At 45.4% G+C, this 19,523-nt stretch overlaps 1 protein-coding gene and 1 long non-coding RNA gene across 19 annotated transcripts in view; one reads left to right on the top strand and one right to left on the bottom strand.

The window, feature by feature from the left end:
• SCMH1 (Scm polycomb group protein homolog 1) overlaps positions 1–19,457 on the top strand; it is a 119,122-nt gene extending 99,665 nt beyond the window's left edge. For 10 of the 16 annotated variants that reach the window (XM_054691130.1, XM_054691136.1, XM_054691137.1 and 7 more), the window contains 6 exons: positions 1,395–1,595; positions 3,360–3,551; positions 8,992–9,186; positions 12,504–12,646; positions 13,956–14,070; positions 17,545–18,946. In XM_054691130.1, coding sequence (XP_054547105.1) covers positions 1,395–1,595; positions 3,360–3,551; positions 8,992–9,186; positions 12,504–12,646; positions 13,956–14,070; positions 17,545–18,026 — 1,328 coding nt within the window. In that variant the 3' untranslated portion in view covers positions 18,027–18,946. Of the gene's footprint in view, positions 1–1,394; positions 1,596–3,359; positions 3,552–8,991; positions 9,187–12,503; positions 12,647–13,955; positions 15,685–17,544 lie in introns of those variants that run through there. The other 6 variants (XM_054691142.1, XM_054691143.1, XM_054691134.1 and 3 more) reach the window with 5 other exon arrangements.
• LOC119237216 (uncharacterized) lies at positions 913–19,511 on the bottom strand. Of its 3 annotated transcripts, XR_005123225.2 has the most exons (6): positions 19,248–19,511; positions 17,514–17,705; positions 9,619–9,682; positions 9,078–9,252; positions 5,148–5,192; positions 913–1,290 (listed from the first exon to the last, which is right to left on the bottom strand). It is a non-coding gene; the product is annotated as an uncharacterized LOC119237216 (long non-coding RNA). The 3 variants fall into 3 exon arrangements; XR_008550195.1 differs by lacking the exon at positions 9,619–9,682; XR_005123224.2 differs by lacking the exon at positions 9,078–9,252 and having other exon boundaries at positions 19,248–19,509.
• Between the last annotated feature and the right edge of the window lie 12 nt (positions 19,512–19,523).

Genomic DNA, 19,523 nt, shown 5'->3' with positions numbered 1-19,523 from the left:
CTTGTTAACTGACTCATCTTAGTGGGTTTTAGGAGAAAACAGTTAAATATATATTTCAGTTCATCTTGTTATTCCTTTACTTTTTTCCATTTCTTTTTCACCTGTCACCTTCTGTACTCTACCTTCTTCTATGTTCCATCTCCTTCATCTTGCTTCTCCTTAGACTTAGAATGATAAAGGGACTACGTGGTGGTGCAAGGCGTTAAGTCTCAGCATTATGAAGCTGTCTGTAGCCACCGCAGCACATGTTCCATCCCTGGCCAGGGAGCTACCCACATGGTGCAGCAGACCTCTCCTGTCTTGCCTGCTGCTCCCCTCAGCAGTGTATTTCAGCAGATCTGCCTGTTCTGCTCCCCACTCTGTCTCTGGTGAATCCTCTCACCACCACCGCCCACCTCTGGCCTACACCCCAGCTTTTGTATGCATAAATAAATAAATCTTTAAAAAAAAAGAAAAGAATTCTAATGATAAAGATACAAGAGACCTCAGACCATCTGGCTCAACCCCTCAGGTGGTAAACCTGAGGCCAGCAGTCCATCCACAGCCCACACAGCTACTGCTCTTATCTTTTCTGCCTTTAATAGCAAAAGGGGCTTTTAGCCCTATTACCCCTTCCATTAGTAAACCATGACAGTATGAGAAAGAAGAGTATACCACCCACCCCCAGATCAAGTGGAAGCCTAGAAGGGAAATCAGAAGAGAGAATGTCATCGCTAACTAGGCTACCTTGGGTCTTCTCCAGAGATCAAGGAAGCAACTGTTAGTACTGCCTCTTTTCTTGTACCCATACAATCTCTACCACAATGCTAGGTGTTGGGGGGCTGCAATTAGCAGAGTACCCAGCTCTCTTGCAGAGAAATTACTGAAACAAATATTTAGATGGGACCCTCGAGTTTTTTCATATTTTTCTTTATTTCAAAATATTTTCTGCATGTTGATGTAGAAGATAGCAGAGGGACTTCAGTGCCCAGATAGAAAGCAAAGCAGGTGATCAGTGTCATTGACCAAACATGCAAGCACAATCTTGATAATATTGCTATGGCCCCATAGCTCTTTACACATAAGTTAAGATATACAAAAAATATGTGAGGCAACCAAATACCCAAAATGAAAGTACATACATCTGGGAAATTGTTCGGATTTTCTTTTCAGTGCACAGAAGATAGTGCCAGTTCTGGGCTGTTCTCCCAGCAGGCTGTGTTCCCAGAGCATTTGGTCATGCAGTTTGGGCTGGCAGCAGCTGGGCACAACCAACTTCCTCCTACTCCTCCTTGGCAGCTGGGAATCCTGCTAGGGAGCAGAGCACAGGACATGAAAAACTGAAAAGAGCAGCATTCTCCACCTTCTCAAGCCTGAATGTACTCTAAGCTTCTTTGCCTTTTTGTCTCTTGCAGTTTGTATTTACTTGAACAAGAACGGCAGCACAGGCCCCCACTTAGATAAGAAGAAGGTCCAGCAACTCCCTGACCATTTTGGGCCGGCCCGTGCCTCTGTGGTGTTACAGCAGGCTGTCCAGGCTTGTATCGACTGTGCTTATCACCAGAAAACCGTCTTCAGCTTCCTCAAACAAGGCCACGGTGGTGAGGTTATCTCAGGTAAGCACCCTTGGGCCGGTACACCTTTTAGTCAGAGGGTAAATCTTTTCAATTGGCTGATTTCTGACAAGGCATCCTGGTTCCTACTTCACACCTGGAGTCTCTGAAGAAATGTGAAGGCATTCTTTTTCTCAAAGACTGCCCATTTTCTGCTCCAGAGACCTTCTGGGCCTTTTGTATATCTCTGCTGAGTATGATACCTACACAGACTGTACTTAAGGGACACCTGTCTTGTCTGTCTGCTTAACCTCTCCCATATAGGAAATATAGGAGTGTGCTGCTTTGAAGGCATTCCAGAAGAAATAATCCAGGGGTGGCTGAATTGTGGCATCAGGAAAGTTTCTTCTGATGACCATAACCTCTTACCTGGCTTCAGGAAACACAAAACTTTTCTCATTCATTTCATCCCTTAGCCCCAATCCTTAGCCCTGATATAGAGTTCGAAGGGTCATTTCCTCTTTCTTACCTGCTATGACTCAGCTGCACAATGTTGGGGTTTTTTCCTTATATTCACTAAGAATATTCACTTTTTTCTTCTGTGCCTTGAGCTGGCTCATTTTTCCCAAGTTCAAAGTCCTATTCTTTACCAGTGCATTAAACCTATGAATTGACCTAACCTTTCAATCTTAACTGTAGGATAGTTCATAATCCCCTGCCTCTCCTCCTTAACTAGTTGCAATATCTAGCCTCAGAAAACCCAGCTGACTTGGGAAAACCCTATAAATAACCAACTTTATTTTTTTAGCAAACACTTATGGAACCCTTACTATATGTGAGAAGTTATTGGCAGACACTAGCTGTGGGAGGGGGAGAAAAGATGACAGGCTCAGGTTCTGATATGGTAGGAAATAAAGAATATCTCACAGCTAACTGTGAGAGTGTTATAATAGAGAAATGGGTGCAGGGTGGTATGGGAGCCCAGAGGAGAGAGTAAGTGCCTGGGAGTAATTGGCTACATGGAGAGGGGACCAGGCCTGGAGATGGGGCAGATGGGGGAAGACATTATTGTGGAAAGCTAGGAACTGCATGAAATTCAGTCTTCTTTTCCTGTGTCTCCTTTGCATCTGTGTAGCATTCTGTGGGGACCTACCCTTTATCTCCTCTCTTTGGCTGCTATCACCTTCATCTCTAGGGTTCTTCCTGTGCCCCCAAATTCATTCCTAAGAGTAACCTATCTCTCCCATTTCCTTGCTACTGTCAGAGACAAATGCAGGGGACTTTTGCTTTCTAAAGATTATACAGACACTTTTTGAGTAAAAATAAATAAGAAATAAAATAAACCAAACATGATTTAGTTCCAAATGTTGCCATAATCCTAGTGCTTTGTGCACCCAAAATCATTACTGGATTGTGCAGCCAAATCATTACTGGCAATACCTATATCCTCCTCTTCTCAGATTCTCTGTTCTCGGGCAGTTCTTATGGAGATAGTACCCTAAATGAACAGATTTCCTGGAGGAGGCTAAGCCAGGCGATAGACCAGATAGAATTAGGTTCACAGTTGTTTTCACAGGTTGATTAAAATCATTCCAGAGCCCCAGGTGCAACAGACCCTCTCCCGGGCACGCCCATTATTGCAAGCCTTTTGGAGTTGGAGGCAAAAATCAAACCCTGGAGGGAGGGAGAAAGCGGGAGGGAGGAACCTGGGCAAGGACTATGTAACCAGGTAAGCCTGAGGCAAACAGTGGGCTGGATTTCTCCTGCCCAAGCGCAGTAGTACATTGCCCCGCTGACATGCTCAGCCCTGTTTACTTAACTCCACAGCCGTGTTTGACCGGGAACAGCACACCCTCAACCTCCCAGCAGTCAACAGCATCACCTACGTCCTCCGTTTCCTGGAGAAACTCTGCCACAACCTTCGCAGTGACAATCTGTTTGGCAACCAGCCCTTTACACAGACACATTTGTCACTCTCTACCACAGAGTACAGCCACAGCCACGACAGGTACCTACCAGGTAGGAGCTGGGATGGGGTCTGGAATAAAAAGGGGACAGAGCTAGTAGCAGCACCAGCAAGGGCCAAGAGGTGACCCTCAGAACTCTATTCTAGCCTGGTATCTACTACCCAGTGATCTGGTGTTCTGTCCTTCACCTTTGCCATATTGGGACTTTTTGGTCTCCTCTCATCTTTGCTTTCTCTTCAGGATTTCATTTCCTATCTCTAGGGTTAACCTTCTTTCCTCTGGATTTTTATCCCCAAGAAAAAGTGATTCACGATTCCCCTTTTGAGCTCCAAACTGCATGTGGATCTACTGTGAAGTCACAGTACATCTCCCAGTGTGAATCTGGCAGCAAAGGCCTAACAGACATCTCCTTTGCCAGCAGGAAGGTTTAGTCTCAGGCTGTAGATTGAGAAATTTACTCCCTGGTGATTGGCTATCCATTCTTTCCTTTGGCATGTGGCCCTAACTCCTCCAGCACTGCCAGTCTAGCAAGTCAATTCAAGTTCCTGCTTTTCTAACGAGGCTGGAAAATAACTTTCTTAGTTAACATATGAGACCCAGAAGGGGAAAGCGGATGCCACGTGGCCGGATCAGTGACTAAGCACTTCTGAGAGAGATTAAAGAGTGAATGGGACTCGGCATCTTTTTCTGGAGCCCAGGACACAGCACAACAGGGTGGGAACGAAAACTCGACCCTAAACATAGTGAGGTAGGTCATTGCTGAAAAGGGAGGAAGACATTTTAAGAGTTCTGTTACCTTGTCCTGGCCAGAGGAATAGAGAGGTGGTGCTCTCAGTGTTGGGCCTGTGCTGGCTATTGATTGGGTAGCATAAGCTGAAAGGTACTCCCTTCTAACTTTCTGGACAAGTCTTACTCCCACACTGCTTTCCCTGTAATCTTTTTATCATACTTCTTAGCAGAATCACCTCTGACAAAGTGCTACTCCTAGAGCATGTGCTTGGGGAAGTAACTATTCACCTACCCTATCCCACCCGCTTCTATTCTTCCAAGCCCCAATGAGCATTGTTTTTAATCACTTGCATTAAGAAACCTGAATTTCAAATACTTCTTAAGGAGGCCAGATTATCCCCTGAAGATAGGTATTTGACACACACACACCCCCCCCCAACTGATCCTTTCTTCAAAGGAATCTTCTTACCTAACCTGTTCTAGATTGCTTTCATCCAGCATCAGAATCTCTGAGGAAAGGAAAAGACCTTGGTTGTGTTTAGAATGCTGTGCTGTAAGTCTGGACTAGGCTTGATGAAGTTGGTGCAGACAAAGGGAGTTGGTTAAATATCTTCAACTTTTGGCATTCAGAGAAACTCTGAAGTAATGAAAATTATTCCTATCTGGGATTCTGGGAGAATGGATACATGAGAGGGGGTAGCATGCCCATGAGTATAGATGCTCATCTAAAGAGAGTTTTTTCAAAGAACTAGGAATTCTCAAATGAATAGTACCATTAAGAACTAAGGTTTCTCTGCAGCATGCAAAGCCCAGTAGGGGTAGATATACATCATGAGCCTGCATTTGAAGGTAGTTTGGGATTAGGGCAGGATCATTCCTGGGAATTCTGTTCCAGTTTGCATCTCTCTGGTTCACCTACCAGATAAGAGGACTCTTTAGCCACCTTTCCTTCTTGCTTTACCGACTAGAAAGAGACAAAGATCAGGGTTACCACATTCTGCCATTGGCCACCAACCTTCTCTTCCCTCATTTACAGACAGATTTAGCCAACTCTCTGCCCTCCAGTGTGCTCTAACCTCTGTTTCCCATAATGGGTACTCAGCAACTTGGCGCAACTTGGCTGTTCTCACCCTAGTTCTGTTTGCTTCCCTGAAATGTATGGTTTAAAGTGTGCCCAGACAAGCCAGAGCTTTGGCTAGAGTTCTAACTGCTCTGTGCCCTTTTACTTACCTTGCCTGCCTGCCTGCCTGCCTACATGCCTGCCCTGTTGACCCTTCACTCCACTTCTGGTCATTTATCATCACCTACACTTTTTCTGCCTACTTACCCAAACCTTTACCAAAAAGCTTGATCTCTACAAGGGCTGTCTTTTGCTTTGCCCTTCGGACCTGGTCTTTCTCACTCCCTTTGCCTGGCTACGCGCTTCAGCTAGTTTGACCTCCAGAGATACACTCAGTTACCTAGGTATTTACTGAAGCCTTCTCTTTTCCCTACAGCCCATCTCCATGCCACCCTATCCCTTAGGAGCTTGGCCTAATTAACCGTCACTTCCAATATAGCAATAGTCACCAGATGTGTATTCCAGTAGGCTTCTTCACCTAAGTTGAGACCTACACTTTTCCTTCAATGTTTTATTTGGAAAAATTATAAACCTACAGAAAAGTTGTGCAAATCTCCTAGGAACTATTTACCTCCTAATGCTATTATCACATTCAAGAAATTTAATGTAAATAAAATCTACTAACTAATATATGTAGTCCATATTCAGATTTCCCCATTTGTCCCAGCAGTTTCTTTTGTAGTTGTTATTTTATTTTTAAATCTGATATCCAGTGAATAATCACCTACTTCATTTAGTTGTCTCTCTAGTTTTTTTTTTTATCTAGAGCAGTTTTCCAACCTTCCTTTATTTTTCTAGCTTTCATGACATGGCATTGGCAATTTGATTTCTCTATTCCCTCAGTCCCTTACCACCTCCTTTTCAAGCTATGACCAGGCAACTCCAAATAATTGGGCAAAATAATTTTGTTTCTTTTTGTCTCTGCTTTCCCCTTCTAAACAGTTCCCAGGCCTTGTCTTTCATAACTGTGCCCACGGGTGCTCTGTGAATGTTTTTGGAATGAATGAGTTTCCCCCACTTCTATTCTTATTGTTCTCATGCCTGCAGTATGTCAATAGCAAATTTAATTTATGTTGGCCCTATGAGGTTAAGGGTTTTCATCTCCATTTTATAGGTGAGCAAACCTATAAAAAAAAGCAAACCTATAAAAATTCCCAAAAAAAGCAATGATCAGACTGATGATCATGCCAGAAATAAAACTCAAGTCTTCCAACCCCAACATATGAACCCTGGTCCGGTGGTTTCAAAGTTTGTTTTATTTTAGCAGAACTCTTTTTTTGTGTGTGTGGGGAGGAAAGTAAGAGTATATGAAATTGTATTTTATCATTAAAACCAGAGCTATTTTGATAGGAGCTGATGAGTTCCAGAGCCCTATTCACTTGCCCTCTCTTTGGCAGCCCCAAGGGCTCTGTGGAGCACAGCTTCAACGCACTGGTCTTATTCCTTGGCATTATTCTACTGAAGGCATCCAGGGCCTCATTTGATCAGCTTTAAACATACCAAGAGCGCATATGGCCTTGGGCACGATACTTTATTTTTCCACTTACCTCTTATTAGAGTGAGATTTAATGACCTTGCCTAGTCTTAGTATCCAGATTTTGAGACCCCTCAACTCAGAATCTAGGTCTCAGTTACCATTCTTAGCATTGCTGAAAGGAAGAGACATTCACTAATATGCATAAACATCTAGCAAGCTACTGGCATTGCCATCACAACTGTTCTTTGCCTCTATTAGCTTGTGTAAAGCAGGTGGCACTACCCCCAGTCTATGTTGAGTAAAATGAGAGCCAGAAAGGTGAGATTACCTCACTGATAAGTACAGAAACTAGAGTTCATCTAGTAATTTGTGTAATCATCTACATAAAAGAATCATCAACCCCAGATCTATACTTTTAATGACGCAGAGGACAAGGGCAAAAGCCATGGGTAGAGAAATTTGTTTCATTTGTGTATGTTTCCCTTCTTTTTTCTTCTTTCTGTGGATTAATCCAGTTTTTTAATAATTCCATTTAATAATTCCATTTAATAATTCCATTTAATAATTCCATTTAATAATTCCACTTTATTTCCTTGGTTGGTTTATTAACTGAAACTCTGTTTTCTCATTTTAGTGGTTGCTTTAGTTTATATTACAGTTTTTACCTATCACAGTCATTTATGTTAAAGCGATAATCATATCTCTCTACCTATAACAAGCTTACAACCTTACATATAGTTTAAGAGCCTTACATTTCACTTCCCAACTTCCAGTCCTTGTGTTATTATTATATATTTTACATTTAAATATATTATAAATCCTACTTTACATTGTTTTTATTTCATTTTAAATGGGTAATTCTTTTTAAATAGAAAAAAATTCTTTTATATTTGAGGTCCTTCTTGTTCATTAGAGGTCCTAAACGAATATCAAGTACTATATAAACACCGATCTGTAAAAACAACAAGGAACAGTGATAGAGCCCAGTGTCCAAGATACCCTCCATAAGCAGAGAATGCTGTGGTCAAGGCAAGGAACTGACTAGGTGCAGGTAGAACCCAATCATGAGAGGGAATCTGCTTCAGGCTCCATAGTGCAATTATTAAGGGCTGCTGCTTGGTGTTGGGCCATGACCTGAGTGTAGAAATGTCAGGATGATAGTCCCTTTACAAAAGTTTTCATAGCCATTCTCTTTTAATAATCATAAGCCCTTTGGAAGAAATGGGCTTCCCATGTTATAGATGAGGAAACAGGTCCTCAGGGAAACACCTGCCTACCTAGTGTCTGCCAAATTCTAAGCCAGCTTCTGATCTCCCTGCACACACTCTCCCCACTGTATAACCTGTGTAACCCCAGGTTCCTTGGAATATTTGTGTAAAGAAAGCAAATATGAGGGGCCTCCCTGGTGGTGCAAGGGGTTAAACACCTCACTACGAAGCAATCCACAGCATCTGCAGCACGAGTTCAATCCCTGGCTGGCCAGGGAGCAACCCACATGGCACAGCAGACCTCTCCTGACTCACCTGCTGCTCCCCTCATCAGTGTATTTCATTCAGTCTTCCTGTTCTGTTCCCCACTCTGTCTCTGGTGAATCCTCTCACCTCCCACACCTCTGGCCTGTACCCCAGCTCTTATATGCATAAATAAATAAAACTTTAAAAAAAAAAAAAAACTACCCAAAGGTTAAAAAAAAAAAAAGGCAAATATGAAAGGATGGAGGGAATATAAAAGCATATCCTTTGTAGACAAGGCATCAAGAGCATTTCTCAGATGTCCTGCTGGCTGCATAGTTGGTCAGTTTCTAAAGCACCCTCCTCTGAGCAAATATCTCTTATTTTTAGCACCCCTACTCCTTGCTCTTGCGTTTTGTATGTAAAGCTGTCTCTTCCATCCTAGATTTCTCTATTTTTTTTAAGGTCCTTATTATCCAGAAAAAAAAAAGATACCCAAAACAAAAGAAATCTCAAAGACTATCTAGTCTAGAGTGATATTGGAACATGACTATGGTCACCTAATGAGAGCCAGACCTTTAATAGGTACACAGACCTCCTGAAAGCCCAGGGCTGTCAGTTTTGCTGCTTTCTAGCTCCACCCAAACAGGTACCTTTGAGCCAGCACTTTGGAAGTCCTCCTAGGCTAAACCCTGCTTTAAACCCTGTTTTCTAGGTGAAACGTTTGTCCTCGGAAATAGTCTGGTCCGGTCCTTGGAGCCACACTCAGACTCAATGGACTCTACCTTGAATCCCACCAACCTTGTTAGCACCTCTCAAAATCTTCGAACCTCTGGGTACAGGCCTTTGCTCTCCTCCTGTGGCCTCCCACTTAGCTCTGCTTCAGCTGTGCGCAGGCTGTGCTCCAGGGGTAAGTTTACCAAAGTTGTGGCCCTCTTGCCGTCATTCACTCTTTCCTTCCCTTCTTTTCTGAGCCCTGAGAGATCAGAAAGGGCTTAGCTGTGTTGCCTGGTGTTCATCTGGGGTCTGAGCTTATCATTGTGCATTTGGTACCTGGGAGGTAACTGAAGCTTTCAAGTCAGTGGGACAGAGAAATTCATTTATTCATTCATCATTAACCATTATTTAAACACCATCTGTTTGATAAGGGGGTGCACAATCAATCACTTTTTTTCCTTTAAGGAACACACAGTCTTGTGGGAGAGACAAACACTTAAACATTGCAAAACATTATTTTGAGTGAAGTTACACAGGTATGCTGTGGGTAATATGAAAACTGAAAGGGAACCCTAGCCCAAACTTGGTGTCCAGGATAAGATTCCTTGTGTAAGTGGCACCTTACCTGAGACTCTAATGAAGGGTGACTCTAATGAACGGCCATTTCAGGGGTAGGAGGGGAGGGAGAGCTGTTTAAGAAGAGAATACAGCATCAGGCACAGGAATAAGAAAACAAAGGCACAGGAATAAGAAATAATACACATTGAACCAGAAACTGCATGCAGTTTGGTATAACTGAGATATAAAATGTAATACTGGAAATTCAAAGAGAAAAGCTTGGGGAAAAAATGGAGATAAATTCAAATCTATGTCTGTGATTAAGAGGTAGGAAGGAAATGGGATTATATAAATTTTAGGGACCAGAACTAATAACAAAGGAACTAGATTTTATTGACTGAAAAGCAGCTTAGGGACAAAGAAATGTGGTCTTGGCTGAAGTTCATTGACTAGTTAGAGGGTAGTTCCTATGTGAAGACATATGAAGGGATTTTCCTTCAGATCACTGGAGGTCTGAATTTCCATTGGTGGGCTACCTGCCTCTGGTTAGTCCCCTCTGCATTTTTTTTTAAAGATTTATTTATTTATTTATACAAGCACTGGGTAAGTAGAGCCAGAGCGGGGAGCAGAGCAGGCAGAAGGACCAAAGTACACTGCTGAGGGGAGCAGCAGGCGGCAGGAGAGGTCTGCGGGCCATGTGGGACCCGCCTCCGGTGGCCGGGGAGCAGCCAAAGATGGAACCGGCACCGCAGAGGCTTCGGGCATCTTTGCAGCCCAGCACTCAACCGCTGCACCACCAGGGAGGCCCCCCCCCCCCCCCCCCCCCCCCCCGCCTTTTCATTTTCATACTTGCAGCTATTGTCAGCCTTGGAGCTCAGCTCAAGGTTAGTTGCTTCTACTTTACTCAGGCAGGGTCATTCCTGATAAGATCTAGGCTTTGCTGTGAAAAGCAAACCTCAAACGGAAAGTTAGATAAGTTTTTTTTTCTGTCTTGGTACTTCAGGGTCTTAAAGCAATTTGACCATTTAGCTTCAGTTTCAGTGAGAGTCCCTTAAGGGCTGTTTAAGGTAGTGCCCAATTACAAGGATGGGAAATAATATGCTAGAATCTCTTCCTTAAGGAACAGGGACTGGGGCAAACAAAGTATGCTTCAACATTTAGACCTGGGATCCAGAATGAAAGAAAATGGAAGATTTTAGCTTGGCAAGAGATTGTTGAAGAGTAGGTTCCTACTACTTTCACACGTGTTTCAGCTCAGAAGTCCCCATTTGGGACTTTGTGACTGAGCATCTCTGAGGTACTGAGTATATAGACAAGAGCAAGGTAAAATCACTGCCTCAAGACAGAGTCTAGCTGGGGAGTAAAAGTACTCAATTCACAAATAATCATTATATATGGTCATTCATTCATTTAAGCAACATGTTTGACATCACTGCAATAAACCAGGTATTTTTTGATGAGCTAGGAAAACACTCTTCTCCTTTGTGTTTCCATACTTTCAACACTGTATTCATCATCAGTATTGATACCTGATGTGTGGGTTTTCCACACACCAGCTGAGGTCCATATGGTCCATATTCTCTTTAAGAAGTGGCCTCTTGTGGCCACAGTCCCCATTCCCTTCTTCTTCAGAATCCTCAAATATGACTAAATTTAACTTGTGAATAGTTTTCAAATTTATTCTCTCTTTATAAAACTTCCTTTATATACTCTACCCTTTCCTGCCTTGCTCTGTCTTGTCCTACTAAACTATTCCATAACTCTTTTCCCACACCACACCTAGCTTTCTCCCACTGTATCAATTTAACTCACTTCTCACACTCCCTTCCTGGGGAGAGCATCAGTTAAGAGTTCAGTCCTACAAGACTGCCCACCTGGACCCGACCTCAGAGGCGAATTGTAAGTCCAGGTGTTTTCCTGGACTTCTGACTGAAATTGGAAGTTTTCATCATACCCTCCTTGGGTTTGCTTAGTTTGCTAGATTCACTCACAGAACTCAATAATACATTAGTTAATAAACAGTATTTTTTATTTTTAATAAAAACACAACTCATGAATAGCCAGGTGGAAAATAGATTACTAGGGAGATGTGGTAGAGAAATTGTATAGAAATTGGGTTGTGAACAAGAGATATACAAAATGCTTTGTGAGACCAGTTCTTTCAAGATTAGACAAAAAAAAAAAAAAAGTTTCATAAAGGAGCTGATCCTTACAGCCATCTCTTGCTTAGCTAAGTTGGAATTAACCAGTAGAAAAGGAAAAATTGAAGGGAAAGAAGGGGTCACACTCCGGGCAGAGCAGATAAAACACATCAGAGACCTGCGCCGGATGATGCTCAGAATATATCCCAAATCCCACTAGGGAAATGGGAGGAGCTATTTTTAAGCCCAAAAATTTAGATTAAAAAAAAAAGAAACGCTAAATTAACATTAAGAGTCCTGACAGCTATGGCAAAGTTGTTTTCTCCCTCCATGTGTTAGGCTGTAGCGAGTTTGGCTATTCTCCAGGCCAGGAAGAGGCCTGGGGTATTATCCATCATTTATTTCTTCCCTAGACCCGAAGGATTTGACTTTAATCTTGCCCAGCTACTGATGGCTCTCCAGAAATGGCCCCCTAGCCAAGGCAAAAGCAGCCTCACCCACCAGAACCCTCCAAGTAATCACCTTACCTCATTGTTACCCTGACTCATCCCGGCTGAATCACAGCCTCTATGTAAAATTCCTTCTGACCATTCCAAAATCAGGTCTACCCTTAAAGAGCAAAGAGTTGACTTAAAAAAGTATCTTGGGTCCTTTGTGGAAAAAGCTTCTCTCTATCAGCTGCTTACACTTCCTTTGCTCATGCTCATGCAATGAGCCTCACTCATAGGGCCATCAGGACATGCCAGGAACAGTGGTGAGGAATTATAGACCAGTCCCCACCCATTATGGCAGGTGTCCTCCTATCCTGCAGGGTCGGACCGATACCTGGAAAGCCGGGACGCCTCTCGACTGAATGGCCGGGACCCCTCCTCATGGACTGTCGAGGATGTGATGCAGTTTGTTCGGGAAGCTGATCCTCAGCTTGGGCCCCACGCTGACCTCTTTCGCAAACACGTAGGTGTCCCTACCTACCTTTCCTGTTTCTGCAGCTCGTAGACTTTTGAAGGCCAGGGGCTTTATATTTGTTCCAGGTCCGTTCAAACAGAGCAAAAGAAACATAGAACTTAGAAATCCTGCGTCTCAAACAGACCTCATTGGGCACTGAGTTCAACTTACTCCTTTGGTGTAGGATCTAATTCAGTCACTTGCCTTCAGGGTAGGTGGCCTGTGGGTGCAATGACAGGGACAAGGGTCTCCTCTTTGCCTAGGAGTACTTGTTCTCCCATCTGCCTGCCTGGCCTGAGAATCAAGGACCCTCAAGCCCAAGTTGAAGAGTCTCTTGACAAGTGAACCCCAATCTCTACCTCATCAGCCTCCATCCTCTACTTGCCCCTCTACAAACCTCCAGCATCTCTTCAAGTGACCATTTGGCTCTCTGATCAGAGACAACTCCTGATCCCCCTGTATTTGGGCCTCAAACTGACTTTCCGATACCCATTACTGCTTGTTGCTGTTCTGCCTTTTGGGCATTCAGAATAGATCTGTTTCCCTTCATTGATCATTTCAGTCTTGCATGCTAGTTAGGTTTGGAGTGTGCTCTTAGACCAGGCCTGAAGGTCTCACAGCTGCTCACTCAGTGCCTGCCCTGTGCAAAACTCAAGGCCCCTGCCTTCCTCAGGGAGGAAGATGCCTCACAGAGTAACAATTGCGGGTCAATATAAAAATAGCCGGTGACGTTAAGTCTCAACACTATGAAGCTATCTGCAGGCACTGCAGCACAAGTTTGATCCCCAGCCAGGGAGCAAACACACATGGTGCAGCAGACCACTCCTGCCTCGCCTGCTGCTGCCCTCAGCAGTGTATCTCAGTAGATCTGCCAGTTTTGCTCCCCACTTTGTCTGATGAATCCTCTCACTCCCTGCACCTCTGGCCTGCACCCCAGCTCTTGTATGCATAAATAAATCTTTTTTAAAAAAAAAAAAAACAGCCTGTGATAAGCATACTGGCTGGGGAGGCTTCCTAAAAGATGGAATCGAGCTGGATCTCAGAAGTTTGGGAGGGTGGGGAAACTGCCTCTCAGGCAGCAGAGAAAGGAAAATGGTATATATGTGATGAACTTAACCTTTTGGGTTCAGTGATAGATACTTGGGGGCAGGAATGGTTAGAGACAAAAGGTAGGGACAACAGGTCGGCTTTAGTGTCATAGCAGGTTTACTGGACTGTGTGTGGCTGGATGGCAGTTACTTCCCTGGGTGTCCTCTAGTCAGAACCTGCTTGGGTCAGACCAACTAGGCCCCTAATGGTGCTTCCTCTCATTCCCCAGGAGATCGACGGCAAGGCTCTGCTTCTGCTTCGCAGCGACATGATGATGAAGTACATGGGTCTGAAGCTGGGGCCTGCACTCAAGCTCTCCTACCACATTGACCGACTGAAGCAGGGCAAGTTCTGAATGGGAGACACAGCCTAGATGACTGAGGGGTGGAGCAGATGGGGGCATTCTTCTCCCAGGAAGAAGGGTCATCAGTCACTCCTGGGTACATCAGTGGGGTTCAGGGCTGTCTCAGGACTCCAGGAGGCTGTGAGGAGCCACCACAGCTAGCCCCTCCTGCTATGATATGTCCTTCCATGAAGGACTGAGGAGGGGAGTGTGGGCCCAGGGCTGGCACTGTTGTTCCCCTCAGCCCTGCTCAATCCTGAGGTGCCATATTTATTTCTCAAGCCTGGTCAGCCTCTCACCAGGAATTTAAACTGAACATCTTCCTAGTGATAGAGGAAGGGGCCAACCCCTGAGGCTTCAGAAGAGGGGAGCCTAAATGAATCATTATGCTGAGTCCCCCATCACTGCTGGGTCTACTGTGGCACCCCAGTACCCTACAGCTCTGCCGTTTCCTCACAAGATTTCTAAACTCCAAATTCATGGTGCAGACCTCTACCTTTTTTTAAAAAGATCTTTTCTTATTAATTTATTATTTCTGGCACTTGGGCAAGCCCTCAAGTTCATGCTCCTCTCACTTCAGACCCTGGATTCCAGGAGGAGCGAGATCGCCCTGCCATGGTCCCAGAGAGGCTCAGCCCCTTTTTGGAGGACATTATCCTCAGGCTCTTTCTCATTGGGATGGGCAGACCTAGAACACCTGAGTACATCACTCAGCACAGACATGACAGAGTCCCCGTCTTCCCCTCTCTACGTCCACTGGGCCCTGTGCAACCCAGACCTCATCTGTGGGAATGGGAGTCTCCTGCCTGCACTGTCCCACAATAATAACTCGTGCCCTGGCTAGAACTTCTGAGGATAAGGTTGGACCCAGTGATTTTAGGCCAGTATGGCCCTAAGTGGGTGATGGGAGGGGTCTCTAGGCTGGAGTCTGGTTGTACCCACTCCACTGTCCATATGCTTCCTTTGTAAGCATGTCAGCAGTACAGCTGCCCCTGCTGCCATCTGGACTTATTTTATGTCTATTTGTTTATAAATAAAATACAATATAGATGCAAGTGTTTTTTTTAATCACTTGACAGCCCAGTCACTATGCCTCCAACAGGCAGGTGAGTCCCCTTCTCTTCATCTTAGTTTTCTCCTTATTAAAATGAGCATGGACAAGATAACCCTAAGATTTCTAATTCTGCAATCCCTAAACAGAAGACTGTTTGTCAAATGCTCAGTGGGGGCCCCAGCATCATGTAGCTCCCTGGGAAGATACTGTGTGAGTTCATTCTCTGCCCTCAAAGGGCTTTACTCTGGGACAGCCAGGCAGCAGAACGCACAGATGTGCAAAGTCTGAGCAGAAGAACAGTTCCAGGGGTCAGCCACTCCAGGGAACATCCATGGCTGGGTTCCTCCTCATCCACATGGGGTCAGGGGAGGCGCAGGCTGGCCCAGGTTGCAGGGGAACCCTTGTACACACAGGGGGCGGGTACTCCTGTCCAGGGCCACGCATTCCTGTTTCTGATGGGGTCACAGAAGGAGAAAGTGCCAGGATCATAGCACAGTGCAGTGTAACCTGATAATAATTCGTACTTTTATATTACATAAACAGAATATAAAAAAGCTATGTACCTTTTATATTACATAAAAGTAATACTATTACATAAAGTAATACTATTACCTAAAAGTAAGTGTACATAGATGAGAATTATTCCCCTTTCATCTTTACAACAAACCCATTATTTATTTATTAGTTTGTTTGTTTGTTTTTGTGGAGCCCTCGCCGGTGGCCAGGGAACGAACCGGCGCTGCAGAGGCTGCGGGCAGCCTCTCAGCTCAGCGCTCAACCGCTGTGCCACCAGGGGAGGCCCAACAAACCCATTTTTTAGATGAAGAAACTTAGGCTCAGATCACTTAGCCAGGAAGTGCCAAAGTAGATGTTTGAAGTCAAAAATCTGACTACAGGGCCAAAGCCAGGGTTCCAGCTCTTTGCTGTAACACTCTGAGTGGGTCATTTTCCTCTTTGGGGTCCATCTGGCTTTGATGGGTTTGGATGAGGAGACATATGAGCACTCCTACCAGCTGTCACCACTGACTAGTCCAGACATCATGACTAACATTTGTCTCTTCCCCTTGGCCAGTGTGGGGTTCTAACCAGGTTCCTGTGAAGCAGTCACGGGTCAGGGCTGCTAAAGTAGAATAAGCCCCTGGTTTCCACAGACTCTTGGGCATTAAGGTCTGGTAGGCCATGCTGTTTATTCAGGGTATTTCCAAAGAGGGCCTTACTGCACCCTGCTGATGAACTTAGCGATGTGACCCTTCCCCAAGAGACTGAAGGTAACAGCAGCATATGTCATTTAAATCTCACTACAGGCCTGGTGGATAACTGCTGTGTTCTCCAATTTTACAGGTGGGAAAACTAAAGCTAGAGAGGTTAAGGCACTTCCCCCAAACTCCATAAATAATGAGGGGTGCAGTCCATCACACTATCCACAATACCCACCAGGGAGCCCTTGACATAGATCCTACTAACCACTCAGATTGAGACTCCCACAGGCATTCACTTTGAAGGCTAAAACAGCAGGCCTGGCATGAGGCACTCTTCTTCAGTAGGGTGGTCCTCACAGGGCCCATAGTCAGCCAAGAGCTGCTGTTCTCCTTGGCTACCCAGGTACAAGAGAATGTGACATATCAGGAAGAAGTAGGGTTTACCTTGACTTTGGAAACATCGTGGCCCAGGGAAGCCGATAATTCCCTAGTTCCACAGGATCCCTGCAGGGCACATGCCCAGTTAAGTTGCTGTGCCCAGGAAGCCCAAAGCTGTGGCTTTTGAGCAGATATTTACAGTTCATATATAGAACTCCAGTCCATATGACCTATAGTTAGGGGTCATTTTTGCCATAAGTAATGTTGCCTTGAAACAGTTGACATTCCATTTTTATCTAATTTCCAAAGTCTGAGAATTAGAAAAGTAAACCAATGTCAAATTCTACAGGAGAGGGGATTTGTGATCCCTTTATTCATGCTGCCCTAACCTTTGGGGTCACAATCGAATAAAACAAAAGAAAATCCTCAATTTTTGAAGTTGTTTCACAAAATCAAGCCTTCTGATAGTGACCCAGCATCACCCAAAGAAACTGAAGTGGCCTCTATAGGCCCATGCACACGTGCTTCAGGGCAGGTGAGACCAGGCTGCTGACACAAGCAGTCCAGCCACCCACAAAATGGGAGGGGTAGGACACGCAGGGTAGGGCCAGAGGCCTCTGGGCACCAGCTTCACACACCCACTGTCAGTGCTGTGACAGAGAGGACATCAACTCCAGTGTCAAGGAACTTCAGAATTGAAAACCCAGGTGCTTCAGGAGATTTGATAGAGGCCAGGGTCCACTTAGGGCTGAACCTTGGGGACCCCTCTGTCCTCTCCCCAGGCCCTTCCTGCCTGCCACGCAGCCATTTTACCTCTCTGCTCTGTCTCCGCTTTCCCGAGCAGTGTCCACAGCTCTCCTCAGCATCTCTGTGGAAGTCCCTGAGGTCGCTCTCTGGGATGTGGCCTGGTGGACACAGTTGCCAAGTGGACACATGGTTTCTACCCTCAGGCCGGATACCACAATCCCTCCTCAGGAAGAGCCAGAAAGTGACTCACCCTTCCTCCTTGAGACAAAAGAAAAACATGGAAAACCTTCTTGCCTGGGAGAGTGCAGGTACTCCTGGCCTTACTGTCTTCCCTCGACTTTTTGCAGCCTCTTTACCCTAATGCTCTCCAAGTCACTACATCAGGGAAGCTCCACAACTGCAGCCCAGGACAGTCACCCGAAAGCTGCTGCAGATGCTTCCAGGAGCCAGCAGCCAACAGGTCCAGCGTACACACTGCATTCCAGATGCCCTGTGGGTGGCAGGGGGCTGGCCCCATCCAAGGACAGCCAAGAGCCTGCAGGCAGTCACGGTGTGCAGGGGGCGCTCAAGGCAGGCTGAAGTGATAGGGGCCCAGTGGCAAAGCCTGTGTCCTCCCCACTTCTCCCCTGAGTTCAGTCCACTCTTGACATCCTTGCTTTCCCAACACAGCAGCTGAGCTTGTCCCCACCCACACGCTGCCCTCACCCTCTGCCCCTTCTCCAGCCCTCCTGGGCAGTTAGTGCCTATCCCATCACTGAGGTGGTGGGAGCCACCCAGGGGACACTCCAGTTTTCAACTCAAAAAGCCCTTTCTCAGCTCCCTCATGGCCTTCTCTTTGGGCCAACTCCCATTTTTAACTAAATCCAGGAGTTTTTCTCCAGTGCCAGGTGGGGTTTGTCAGTAAGATCGCAGACATCCAGCAAGAGGATTGAAAGGGGTTGCTTGTCCCACAACAATGAGCTCTCATCTGCCACTGCCTGCAGAGCACCATCAATACTGTTAGAAAGCCTAACATCCTATTTCAGTATTTAATATATTATGTATTTAGTGCTTACAATAAAAGACGAATTTTGCCTCCTGAACAAAAGAAATGGAACTAAAATTGTTGAAGATTACAGGGAAATATGTGACCCAGTAGTTTAAAGAGGTTTCCAGTAAGCCTGGGGACAGTTTTGGCTCTCAAACCAGTTTGGAAAATTTCACGCAGAGCAGCTGCCTGATAGCAAGGCCTCCAGAGAAGCAGGGAGAAGGCCCTGGTTGTGTTCACAAGTTTCATCTGTCAGGCACCTCTCCTGGCCAGCTGTCTATTTCTGCACCACTCAGCATGACTCCTTTTAATCAGCTGAGACAGCTACACTGCTGCTGCTGCTGAAGTCAGAGTCTAGAAGGGCCTGAGGAAGGGGGAGGCAGGGAGGTGTAGAGCCGGACCTCTCAGAGCTGTAGCTACAGTGACGGGCAGGTAGGGGCCACCAGACAGGCTCTCCCCCGGCCACTGCCACTTGGGACCTGGGGCCTCTTCCTTGGCTTCACTTTTTTTTTTTTTTTTTGGTCTTTTTCTCACATAATCTTCCTCAAATTCCCCAACCAAGCTTCTGCCTCAGTCCTTTAGGGAAAGAAAAATTCAGTAAATCATCAGGATGGCTGCTCAGGGAAGGGAGGCAGCCTTGTCTGCCCTGCCTGACAGAGTCCCCCATCTGAAGCATCTGCTTTTGGATTCCACCTCTCCAACCCACAAATTAGGAGTTCCAGAAGCAGTATGGGAAATTGCTGCCTTATATTTGTATAATGAAACACACTTACCAAAGCCCATGTGTATACTGACCCATCTTGGGAATAGCTGGGTCCCCTATCAGTGCCCAGTGGAGCCTGGAATTGATGACTACAGCTTCTATGTGGCACCAGGCACTGCTTGGGCACTGGGCCTATTGAAACTTAGGGAGGAAGTGTTTTCAGCTCCTGAATTCTAGGGAATAAGGAGATTTCCTGTTTGGTTTCCCTACTCTGCCTGCCTGAGGCTGGCTGAGAAGGCATTGTTGGCCTTGGTGAGATCACAGAGGTAGTTGCATAGGCCCCACC

The sequence above is a fragment of the Talpa occidentalis genome, unplaced genomic scaffold, assembly GCF_014898055.3.
Source record: "Talpa occidentalis isolate TD23 unplaced genomic scaffold, MPIMG_talOcc4v2.1 talOcc4.9, whole genome shotgun sequence".
NCBI classification, from domain to species: domain Eukaryota; kingdom Metazoa; phylum Chordata; class Mammalia; order Eulipotyphla; family Talpidae; genus Talpa; species Talpa occidentalis.
This window is presented reverse-complemented; position numbering and strand designations above follow the sequence as displayed.